This window comes from Serinus canaria, chromosome 1 (assembly GCF_022539315.1).
Source record: "Serinus canaria isolate serCan28SL12 chromosome 1, serCan2020, whole genome shotgun sequence".
NCBI lineage: Eukaryota > Metazoa > Chordata > Aves > Passeriformes > Fringillidae > Serinus > Serinus canaria.
Genome location: NC_066313.1, coordinates 54887032 through 54900333, shown reverse-complemented (window position 1 = coordinate 54900333; position 13302 = coordinate 54887032). Strand labels below are relative to the sequence as shown.

At 39.5% G+C, this 13302-nt stretch overlaps 1 protein-coding gene across 3 annotated transcripts in view; it reads right to left on the bottom strand.

The window, feature by feature from the left end:
• ENOX1 (ecto-NOX disulfide-thiol exchanger 1) overlaps positions 1 to 13302 on the bottom strand; it is a 356835-nt gene that overhangs the window by 51360 nt on the left and 292173 nt on the right. For all 3 annotated transcript variants that reach the window (XM_030234651.2, XM_018908677.2, XM_030234653.2), the window contains one exon: positions 12376 to 12493. In XM_030234651.2, the coding sequence (XP_030090511.1) occupies positions 12376 to 12493 (118 nt within the window). The remainder of the gene's footprint in view (positions 1 to 12375; positions 12494 to 13302) is intronic.

Genomic DNA, 13302 nt, shown 5'->3' with positions numbered 1-13302 from the left:
CATGATATCTCACATTTATTTAAAGGCCTGAAAACCTCTGGTTTAGGTATCTGTAAGTTCCAGACTTTCTGTGTGGACCAAAAAAAAAAACTGTGGACCAGTATTGGCTCTTCCTTTTTAATCATGATCTCACAAACTGCATTTTAATTAAAAACACTAACAAACTACTTAATCTAGCTGTTTTAGCCAGTCCAAGGAATAAAGATGTAGATTACTTGCTACAGTCTTATGAGTTATCATTGACTCCAATGATCAGTTTGGGATCTGGACCTCATGGCTGCAGAAAACCCACTTGAACAGTGATCCAACTTTCTCCAAAGGGCTGCAAGAATAATATCCCACTTTTAGCCAATCTTCCTACCCTCTCTTTGTACTCTCCTCTCTTTTACCTTTGCACTTGTTCTGTTCAGTTCATCTCCAGCTATGAATGCATGAGTCCATCTATTTGCTCATTTGTAATTCCCACTTGCCTGACATGGCCAGATGTTTCTCTCTTCCCTCACTCATACTTATTTTGCAGTACTTTCTCCAGTCCCCTGTTACCCAGATCTGTCCCAGGTAAATTGCAGGATTAAGCATTTTGGACTTTTCCTACTAAGATGTCACATCACATTACTGAAACGAATATTTGGAATTTGGAAGAGATCACCTTGTTACAATAATATCAAAGCCTGACACATTTTAGGTTTATTTTACTTGACAGCATCTCTTTGGAGAACAGGAACCTTACATTGCTTCTAAATGATATTTTGACAGTTGCTGGTTAATCTGGCCTATTGAGACCTGTTTCTGCAGGTCACCTCTTTCAAGCAAAGGGCCCTTTCTTCCTCTACATTTTGGGTTGCATTTCTTCTACCACCAGCCATGATAAGCACTGATACCAGCTGACTGGTATAAGGGGAGACAGGAAAGAGGAATGTTGCTCTGCACAGACATCTCTGATGGATGGATTCAGTTGAGTTGGTTAGGAAGAAAGACATCACAGTAAAATCTAGCATAATTTTGATCAAAAATAGTAGCAATTCTCAGATATTTTCAAAATTCACAAAAAGCCACTCAACATCTTATTAGTTTATTTGGTTTGTGATGAGGTGAATTTTTCTGATACTTTGTGTTTACCAGTAACTGCTGCCTCAGTTAAATACGATCAATCAAATAATAAATCTCTTTTAGTGGTTCTACTTTTTTTTTCCTAATTGAGAAAAAGGACTGTTACAACACTTTTACAGATATGGTTCTTTAAAGATGCTGGCAAAGAAGTGGCTTTTTACTCTAATCAATATTTTAAAAATTACTGTATTCATGTAATACTAAAAATGAGCAGAGAAATTTTAGTCTCAAGGGTGAAGAAATGAAGAAAATAAGAAAAGTGCTGGTTACTGGGGAGATACCACCTGGCATTGATGACTGACTCCCACAGCAGTAATGGAAAATGCTGCTTATACTGCTGGTGCTTTGCAGCTGAGGGTACAGACGTGAACTCTGCATAGCAGAAGAGATGCTGATGAAGCTGCGTGTTTCATATATGTTCCATAATCTTATATATGTTGCATGAAGGTATTGTTTGCATGCATGTACATGGACATATAAATCACTTAGGATATTCAAGGCTTATTGTATACAGGTAAACCTCCATGTAGGTAGGTCACTGATGGTTGCTCCTTAGGAGTCAAAGTGCCTTCTATATTTTTACTCAGATTTAAACAATCAGCACTGGCATTTACAGACACATGGCTGCATCACTGCTATAGGCATTTGAGCTAGGAATTGCATTCAGGCACAGCACCACTGTGAGAACATGAAAAAAAATCTGTAGGATTTATGAAGAAAATGACATTGCTACTTTGAAACAAACCTGACAGTGTGCATGTGAATCCCTCAATTTGTCACATTCATTAGTGAAGAAAGGGCTGATATGAGTGGTTTAAATAACTATGGTGATTTGAATTGGTCTGATTTATAACAGGCAAATTTTGGTAATAAATGTAAAGTGCCTTCTATAAATGTGAGGATAAACCACTTTTGAACAAAATTCCATTGCACCTTCAATCGCAGGAGAGCATTTATCCAGCTATCTCTCTAACCTTGTGGTGGATTAGAGGGCTGAGTTAATTTTTCTTTTAAAACCATTCATAATACTGAAATACTTGCTCAGTTACTTTTGCCTTAGATAAAAATGGATTTTAAATGGGAATACATTTTTACCCCTTTATGCCTTAGAAGGCATAAGCAAATGATGACCTGAAGCTTGGAATTTTTGACCCTCACATTCAGACACAATTTCTTGAGCAATTTATCCCTTATGTGAATGCACATAAATTGCTCAAGAATGGAGAATGTGAATGGAAGGGTGTTCAGAAGAGGTGTTTCTGCACACCCAAACCTCCTTTTCTCCCCTCCTTCTTCTTCCAGAATATTCAGTATATGCAAATAGACGCCTCTGTGCGTTTCCACAATTTAACATGTTTAACAGGTATTTTCTCAGCTTCTGAAAAATAAAATGTGTTCCAAACTTGCAGATAACAGGGTTGTACAGAGCTTCGTCAGGTACTTCCAGGCCTTTCAGAAACAGACATTTTATTGAAATTTGCAGGGAGTGTGTAACTTTGAAGAGATAAGTGTGAAACACTCCTTGTACCAGATTTTCTGAGTAAGCCACAACTTAGGACATTTTATCTACAGGTGTTGAGCAGAACGTGAGTGCAAACATTCCAACCAGCAGGGAGTAGTTCATAGGATCAAGGTTTTACAGCACAGACATCTCAAAATCTCTCAACAAAACATTATGAGACAGATGACTATCTCAGAACAACATAGGGAGAGTTATTGCTTTTTTTAATGTTCTTCCTTGACTGTTAAAAATGCTCACTAGTCTCCAGACAAATTTAAGAAGGAAGATAGCCTGTATCTGACACATGACAAAGAAGCAATGAAGGAAGTGTTGTTAGGGACTAGCAACCACCCAAGTACTTCCAGAAGGTACCTGGTTGACATGTGGGCTAGGCACTTGGCAGCTGCAAAAGCAGCCCAGAAATCACTTGAGTCAAGTGCTGTAAAGATATGCTTGCACAGTTCTTGAACCTGATAAAACTTGCAACGCGTCAAATATTTGGAGGGCTGGATAAATAAACAAAAGGTTGCAAACTATTTTGCCCACTGAAAGGCAAACAAACCACAAAAAAACCAATAATCCTAATTTTATAACAAAACAATATCAAAACCCATGACCGACAAAACAAACAACCTTTCTGCATACTGGTGTTCAAGGAGTCACACACTGGAACCACCAGAGAACTGGATAAAATGGTGTAGTATCTAGTTCTTCAGTCTTTTACTTCCCATTCTAGAAGACAGTTCTCTGCCTCTCCTCTCCTCTCCTCTCCTCTCCTCTCCTCCTCCTCTCCCTCCTCTCCTCTCCTCTCCTCTCCTCTCCTCTCCTCTCCTCTCCTCTCCTCTCCTCTCCTCTCCTCTCCTCTCCTCTCCTCTCCTCTCCTCTCCTCTCCCTCTCCTCTCCTCTCCTCTCCTCTCCCTCCTCACCTCTCCTCTCCTCTCCCTCCTCTCCTCTCCTCTCCTCTCCTCTCCTCTCCTCTCCTCTCCTCTCCTCCATGAATCTAAACCCAAATAAGACTAAAAGAAGATCACTCACCTCCAAGCAGCTTTGAGTCCACTTGGCTTTCAAATTTATGAATCAAATCCCACAATATTCATGTCATGAAAATGCTATACTATGGATATTTGTCATTGGTAAGAAGCTTATTTTCTTGAGATGACCTTTATCCAAAACAAGAGCAGGATGTCATGTAACTCCTCTGAATCTAAGATTCATTCAGCAAAGTAAAACAGCATCAATAACCAGAAGTATTTTGGGGATTTCTGTAGACCCAAAGCTTCAAGCAGGAACTCTGCTGGGTGCGTTTTTATCTCCTGGCATGAAACCACATCACAGACTGACAGCTGGCTGGACACGTGAGAAAGTAGAAGATTCATGCTTTGAAAAGGAAGCTTTTAATGCTTTGGAAGCTTCAGCCACCCTTGCATGTCTCATGACATAAGAACAATCCCCAAACCTGCAATTATGAACATTAGAAAAGACTCTGCTTTCTGATCATCTCCTCTGACATGCTGGCAATGGCTGATGATTCTTGGAAATAATGGCAGGTGAGAAGGCACCTAAATCTCCACCTCAAGCAATATCTCTAGTTTCTCTAATGTGCCAGGGAGAGAAGCAAGAGGGCACGAAGGGCAGCATGATTAAGAAAATGTAATCCCTAGATCTCAGTTTAAACACTAGTAGAAATGATCTTTCATTGGAGGTCAGAAATATCATTTAAGCTAAAGATACTCTTGAAAGAATTTGTTCTTTGTGCTCTGTTCAGAATCAACCACCTCTACTGTTATAAATAGGGCTCATTCTCTTGAAGGCTAAATATGAAAGAAAAAGCACAGAACTTTTGTATTGGAAAGGGCACTGTAAGGAAGGTCACTTTATAGAAAGCATGAAATGTATTTTGGAGAAGAATGCTAATACAGGCTATATCAGATTGTGAGGAAGCCGAAAACAGCATATGTTCCAATATTGTCTTTTATTGATTTTGCTGCCAACATCCCACTTCAACAATGTTACAGCCGCACTTCAGGACTCTTAATGGAGGGGGATGAAGAAAATCAATATACAGAGCTTGCTTCTGCTCCCATTGAATTCAATGTGAGTTTCATTATTAACTGCAATGAGCAGAGGACAGAGTTCAGACTGTTTCATCACTTTGTGTTTGTTTATTCTTTCCCTTTTTATTTACCTCCTAAGGGGCAATGTGTATTTTTATCCCATGTTTTAGAAAAGTCCCATTTAAATAGGGCAATCCCCTATCAAACTGTAAGTTTACATGTTAGAAATGATGCCCTGTTTTATGAAACCTAATGAAAAATTATAGCCCGTATCCTGAATTGAGAAAGTTATAATAAAAGATATAGGATTTGAAATCAATTCTAATAACAAAATCATTGTTTTCTTTAAAATATTTTCATTCCAATATGAAGCAAATAAAAGCAGTTTAGTTTTCACTGACTTGTAAAATATTACTTTCAATGTATATTGTTTTCTCAATTACAAATAGATGGGATGCACCTGAGCATCTTTTCGCTATTATTTTAATGCTATTTACACAAAATGAAATATGCTAAAATTATCTCCAAGAATTATAAGCATCATCTTCATTCCAACAACATGCTGTTAATTTTGTTCTAGCATGAATGCAAAACATATTTTAACATGCTGTCAAAAGGAGACACTAAGAATGTCAATAAAATAGCACTAAAATAAATGTAAATTTAGACTGCTGTCACAAGTGGCTGCTTGGTTTTGTGAAGATGTTAGGTTGCTATAGCGTTTTCCATAGCAACTTTGCATCTTATTACATAAATAATCCCTCGGTGTCCTTAAAGCTTACTAAAAACAGGATTAAATCTATTCTCATATGTAATGATCCCTCATAAAACCTTATCAGAATGAAATACCCAGAAAACTTGATAAATTGTAATCTAGATAATAGTATTTCTGGCAGTGGAAAAGCATCAAAGCACAACAGACTTGTTTCGCTGTAAACAGGAAATTCTCCTACACCTCATATTAGGAAAATGCCTTTGAAGCGCCTGTTTCCTCCAAAATTTGGAAGTTGGATTAACCCCTTCACTGCTGCATCCACAGGACCAGCAGAGACCTCCATCCCGCAGCCTGTGTGTAGTACATGACCTAGTGGAATTGGCCCAGTACCTGGGACAGGACAAGGCTGTCTTTGTTCCCCAGGAAACTACATTCAGCCCTGATTCATCAAGACTTTTCTGCTAAATTCAGCTGCAAAAGAAGCATTATTAGAGGCAAATGGACTTAAAACCAGGGGCATAAAATTAGGCCCCTGCCTACACGCGTCCTGAACTTCAGCCTATTTTTGCAAAAGCTGTGGGAAAAATGGAATGCATTTTATGGCACAAAATTGGAGCCTGCCTGATGATAACAGCTCTGAACTGGCATGCTGTGAAAGACACTAGAGCAGACTTTTCCCAGCACAGAGGAAGTAATCATCTTGTGCTGCTTTCTAGTGATCACCCCTGATGATTCCAGGGAGCAAAGCTGATTGTCTGCTGTGCCCAGAGCATTTCCATTCGAAGAGAAGTTACTCTGCTCACAGAGCTCAAAAGGGTTGTTCAGCTGTCTTCTGTGGCCAGCGAGGGGACTGTGTCACTACAGTGACAATTCAGAGCCCCACATTTTTAATATGTTCTTTTCTTTGAGAATGCTTCTAAAACCAGGTTGGTGGTGTTTGTTGAGAGGGTTTATTTGTTTATCACTGCAGGGCTGCTTATGATACCAGCTGCTTATGGCTTTGAAATGGTACCACTTTATTTGAGGAATAAAAAGCAATGCTAGCCCATTAATTTCTGAAGTAAATACATTTTGCTATTTTACATTATGTTTATCAATCAGTGTTTTAACGGACAGTTGGAAAATAAGGGGTTTGTTAAATACCAATAAAATCTGTTGCCAAAAAGCTATGGGATAGAGAGTAATGACAGAAAAATAAATCAGACTTTTGTTTGAAACAAAGTCTCCCATAAATCCAAAAGGTTAGTCTTACAAGAAAGGAAGGGAAAATTATCTGATCTCTGAGATCAGGAGGGAGAAGAAGACCTGACATGAGATCTGCTGTGACTCTTGTTCAGTTGGAAACAAAGGAAAACAAAACTCAGCTCCACATAGCTGGGGCTTGGTGATTTCTATTCAAAGTTTTAACAATATAAAGCTTTCCTACCAGTTTAATCCACCTATAAACCACAGTTTCTGATCCATATGTGTATCACTGCATTCATAAAAGCCTTAGAGAAAGCAAAATAGGATTGAATTGCAGAGAAAAGATGAATAAAGCATGACACAGATCACTTTGGTGTTGTTTCAGGCTTTCCTTGAAGACTTGCCAGGCTTGCAACTTTCAAGACAGACTTGTAAACAATATCCCAAAGCCTGTTTTATGCTGTGTGGACCAGGATGGGATTTTCAAACACTAAATACAAGGACTTATACTCTTCTGTGAGATGGACTGCCCACTATTCAGCCTGTCTCTTACAGCAAGTGACATAGCTGATGCTGCAAACAGGACAGATCAGTTCAGGACAGCGTTAAAGATCCAACTTCAGTGTGTTTAAGTTTGGCACCTACTTGAGGTATGTTTGAAAATGCTGCCATGGAGGATGGCCTCCCTGACTTGCAAAACAGCACCAATCTAAAGAGTTCAAACTGGGCTTGCATTATGCAACTTGCAATTTGTCATTTGCACACAGCCTCTGAGACTTTATTAAGCTACTTCATCAGAGGTACAATGGTGGTGAAATGCTCCAGGGGTCCAGTGTGTAGTCTATTGCAATTCTGTTGAGCTGCAGGAAGGCCTATACCAAGAAACTTATTATCCATGTGGACAGAACAGGTAGTGGCTGAATGAAAGGAAGAACCCTTCAGAGAACTGAGATAAGACAAATTCATTGATTAGTCCAGGCAGGGGACATGTAGCAGAGCTGGGATTTGGTGTAGAGCTCTGGGATCCCAGTCAAACACCTTAATCACACAGCTATCTTTCCTGCACCCCTCTCCAAGCACAATGCATTTCATTCTTTTCTGCAGTACCAGCTCCAGTCTCTTGCTGAAGTTAGAATTGCTAGAATTAATGGCATGCTGCTCTGTACTGCAAAAGCAAAAGATTAACCCACCTCCCCTTACAGTAAAATAACAGGTGCCTTGCAGACATAAACCAGACTTCAGCTCTGCTTTACAAAACACATCTTTACTAATTCTTAAAATCACTTTTGAGGCTTTTACATGTGGTTCCTTACTCCCTGTGGCAGCAGGTGGGAGAAGAAGCATCCATAAATCCTGATCATTCTGAAGATTTTTGTATATCCTCTAGACTCCAGCATTGAATCTCTTTTTTCTCTCTTGAGCTAATGCTCCAGTAGCTGCATCTTGACTTTCAAATATATTAACTGAGTTGCCAATCATCATTAAATATTTTTTTTCTTAGCAATCTTCCAGCTTTACTTCAGCAATCCTCTTGTCTCTTTCAAACTCCAAAATCCACATTGCAGAAAAATCACTGTGTAAGGGCTGAAATTTGTAGGGGGAAAAAAAAAGCCAGTCCCATGACTGAAGATTCACTCAGTCTCAGGTCAGCCTTTTCCCAGCTTTCCCTGGAATGCAAATGGTTTTTAGTCTGTGAAACTGTAAGGATTTCCTATACATTAGGCACTTGTGACAGTTGAACCAACTTACTGGATACCCTAGGGGGTTCTTCAGGCTATCCTTGCAGAAGTTTGAGATGATCTCCAATGTAACAAACAAGCAGTGAAGCTTTCCCTTTCCTTGAAGATTCAGCTTGCAGAACAGAGTAGGGTACAGACTAAGCCTGGGAAGAATGACCTGTAAAACATCTGGTTAGCAGGTCTCTGTGCAGGAGGCAGTGGCCCAGGCCTGCAGTGTTGACTAGGGGGTGGAAGACAGGTTTAGGAGATGGGAGATGCCAGTTCTCATTCCAGTTCAGCCACTGAGTCACTGATATCAATAAATCAAGTTCACGAGTAGCTAGCAGAAGCACAATTTGCAGATGAAAGAAGAGGATTTGAGTCTAGAATGGAGCGACACACTTTGCAAGAAGTTCATGTAGACCTCTTCTGATTGTTGCAAAATCAAATTTTCCCAAACAAAGGTCAGTATCTTACATGCGCCATGATTTGATCTCTTGCATGACTTAATACGTGGCATGCCTCCAAGAAAAATGCAAACTGTTCTTAGTAACAGCTTATTCATCCCCAGATGTTATTGTGCTCTAGGGTGTCAGCTACCTGTAACATTCCTCTCTGTCCTGCTTGCAGCTGGGATAGAGTTAATTTTCTTCCTAGCGGGTGGCACAGTGCTGTGTTTTGGATTTAGTATGAGAAGATTGATGTTAACACACTGATATTTTAGTTGCTGCTAAATAGTGCTTTCTCTAAACCAAGGACTTGTCAGTTCCCCATGCCCTGCTAGCAAGGAGGTGTGCAAGAAGCCTGGAGGGAGCATGGCTGGGACAGGTGACCCAAATTAGCCAGAGGGGTATTCCATACCACAGAGCTGCAAGTATACTCAGTGTATAAACTGGGGGAGTTGGCCAGAAGGAGTAAATTAATTCTGGGGAGAAGGTAGGCATCACTCAGAGGTGGTGAGCAATTGCGTATCACTTCTTTCTATAGGACTTTATTTCCATCTCTCTCTCCTTTCCATCATAATTTTGACTACTACTTCTATTATTATTACCATTACCATCACCATCATCATTATATCTTGTTCAATTATTAAGCTGTCCTTATGTCAACCCACAATTTAATATTTTTTTTTCTGATTCTCCTCCCCATTGCACTGGGCTGGGGGAGTGAGCAAGCAGCTGAGTCATACTTAGTTGCCAGCTAGGTCAAACTACAACACTCTGAAACCCCAAGTCCAGCAACTCTGGACAAGCATTCGAGCAGAGACATACTTCTTCACAGTCTCAGGGCTTAGATGTGTTGCATCTGTTTTCAAATGCTGGGGCTGGACTCCATCCTCTTTTTCTCAGGGTGATTAATTGGTTTATCTTCAGATATCCTAGAGGAAAGTTTTTATTCTAACTATCTAGCTGTGAGAAGATGTGATTCACTCAGTGCGTTTTCTTCTAGGAAAAAAGAAATTATGCTGGGAGATTCCTGAAACTGTGCTTTACTGAGACAGAATGAGGTCTTAGAACCCCTTCTAAACTGTTGAATTAATTAAGCCTTTTTGTACTAGCAGTGACTTTACCAGGTGAACCACTGAAAAAAAGACCTGACACAGGTGTTGAAGCCTGAGGGAATCTCTGCCACTTATTACAGCTTTGGGGCTGTAACTTCCCAGGAGTCTTGCTCATGCTGTCAAAAAGGGCAAGCTGAAAAATAATGTCCTCAAGAAAATTGTTGGAATGGCAGAACACGCATTGCAGAGCTCTGGAACCATACAAATCAATTAATCATGTCTCATTGCTTCAGCTACTTTTGGGTTTAGACTTTTAAAACTTTATGTGTGCATGCAGACCTTGAACTGAAGAGGCACAATAGATTTGTGTTATTCAAGTCTTGCTCTTCCCAAGAAAGTTCTTAGGAATATTTTTTTTTTTAAAAGGGGTTAAAAATAAAGAAAATGACAATGTTTTCTTACTGTGCAAGATGGTTTCTTTGTGACAAAAGACTCTTTAAAGACATTCTTCATACAACAGAAGTTACTGTGAATACAAATAGTCACTCCAGTGAGATAAAGTGGTAGTTCTGGAATGATGTACTTAAGAGAGGAAAAAAAAAAGAGAAGGCAGCTAATACAAATAATAATATTAAAAAGATCACCAGAAGAAGGAAAGAAGAATCACAGTTCTGTACATAAGAGTAATAATAAAAAAGTAAGTTTTCATTTTATTTTAATTTACCAATGTTTTATACCTGACAGCTCTTTTGGTTTAATTCCAAGGTCCCTCTATTGTCATTGACAGAAGAACCAAATGCACTTGCTTTAACTACGAGTGTTGTGTTGAAAGAAGAAGATTAATTTGAGAACTGGATGACTATGTATGCAGCAGGATGGATCAACTCCACTGAGTTTAAGAGGATGATGAATGGTGCAACAGACAATGATGGACACGTACTCAAGTGGATTCATATTGCTAAATTTTGATTTAGAATGCAACACATTACTGGGTTTGCTCAAGTGTCCACATTGTAAAAATACAAACAACTTGAAATTGTTTGTGATAGAAACCTGTAGAAATCTCAGATAGCAAAACTTTTGACAGTAATGTCTTTTTTCATGCATGAAAACCAAACATGCTTTCCTATCTGTGGTGTTACAAAATGAATGACCAGCTCTGCCCTAAGCATGCATATGTTAAACCTGCTGATTTGGTAAGTATTGCAGTTCAAAACATTTCTGCATCTCTTCTGGCATGCAGGCTATATGTATTTCTGGCTCTACCTTCCTGTTGTTAGTTCTAATGACTTTTCTCCATGAGAGCGGACACAGTCGATGTAAAATGATTAGATAGTCATAAAAATTGCTGATTTCTAGCAATTCCTGGTCTGCAACGACCCACTGTCTCAGCTTCAAACACTCTGCTAATGGCATCTAGAAAATAAAAATAAAAAAAATAAGCCTAGCAAAAATTAAGGCTGCCCTTTATGGGTTTTATTGTTTCTTTTTTCTCCCCAGAAAAATATTAAATCTCCCCTCAAGAGAGATGTCACAGTGAGTAAAAGTTTCTTTGATAGAATGACATTCCTTCCTGTGGTCTTTACTTCTGAGGCCCTTCAACCTCACACAGTATCTTGTCACAGAAGGAGCCAAGGTGTTCTCTCTGTAAGTTTGAATTCACCCCTTTCGACTGGCATACAAAGACTTGAAATCATTGAGTGGATGAAATTCTTTCCTTTCTTACTATGGTGCCTGTATGAAAAGGACTAGATCAGGATTTCCCTAGTGGAGACTCAGTTTATTTCCATATTATTCCATCCTTCCTTATTTTTCTGAAAGTTCACTGCTGCCTGGCAGTTTTTAGTCATGGTTTGGCTTCAGCCAATTTCATTCTTTATATGAGTGTCTAAACAAGAAAACCCTTGTTAGCAACTCATAAATCATTAGCCAATGCCAAGGAATAGAGGAATGCATACATCCAGATCATGTTACCAGTTAGTAACTCTGGCAGCTTCTGAGCCACCTCTTGGTGTCCATCCTGGATAGCAGAGTGTTTGTAAGAGGCTGTAAAAGCTGTTTTTCTTACCACATTACATGCACCCTTGTTCTTGGACTCATGATAGCCATCTAATGAGTGTCTAATTCATGCAGAATGCAGAACCATACTGTGAAATAGGTACCCTTATATGGGCATTATGCAAACAAAAAAGCCCCACTGTTAAAATGCTATTTCTTATAGAAATGAGAGATTATTGTGTCTTTGTTGCAAAGAAAGGTACAGTTCAGAGAGTACTGACCTAAGCACCACTTGAACTGGTCTCATAATAAAGCATTGTTTCTACCATGGAATGAAATGCTGTCATGCAAAGCTGCAGAGAGTGCACTAAGGAAACATAATGCTTCCAGCCAAGGGCAGAACTGGAGAAATTTCATCATTATAGAACATAGCAGGTGACAGACATCTCCTAGAGACAGCTTGCATCATTCAAATAACTAATTTATGAGTGTTTAAAATAAGATACTGTCTTATATAATCAGGTATTAAAATGTCACTTCTCATATGTAAGTTTTTGTTTGCTTTTGCTAAAACAACACTTGCCTATATTTACCTGAATCATCCACTCTCAGCTTTTTGCTGGGATTCTCACCACTGTCATCATCGGACATTTCCATCTCCTCTTCCCGGCGGATTCCCATGAGCTGTTCACTGTGAGCATTTCGGAGCTCCTAAAAGCCAAAATTACCTTTTGTCAGTATTAACTTCCATAAAGTTGTTATGCATTATTTAGAATCTGTTTTTAATACTGATCTGATTTTAATTCTACATAATTTATCATTGTAATCATATTTATTTGTGTATGAATATTTATAAAAACAGAAGCACAGGGCATTATTCCTGTGAAAGAACTGAGTTATCAAAGGTAACACTCAGGGAAAACAAGAGAAAAAGTAACTTTCCCTGTTGAGTGATCTTTAGGCCTGCCAGACATAGGAAAAATGTTTTAACAGCAGGGATAAGGCTTAAAACTGGTATATGAAGCAGACTGATAAAGAGATTGTCAGCTTGCTTAAGGAATAGCTAATTCTTGCCTCCCTCTGCCACTTGGGGTACGATTCACTTGGCCAAATGTAGGTGTCTCAAACACACAAAGTTGTATTAATTAAAAGAGCACAGACAGTGCAGATGAAGAGCTGGGTATTTGTAAGTGCCTAATGCTGGTCAAAGGAATCTCACCCTCTGTCCCTGTGCCCAGATTGCCTTGGATTTCAAAGACCCAGTCTCACAACGCTGGCCTGAAAATCCTTGCATCTTGATCCAAAAGGAGTGGCAGCAGGGACAGCTTGGTCTCCGGGTGACCGCTGCAAGGGCAGGCAGGCAGCCCCTGCACATGTCCCCAAGACAAGGATCAGCAGGCACGCGGGCTCTGTAGGAGTCTAGACGGTCTTTGTTCTGGGCAGAAAAGCTGGCGCGGGTGTAGCGGCTGCCTTTTTAATGGCAGCACTGAGAAGATTGAGAGGACTCTATTTTGTCCTAA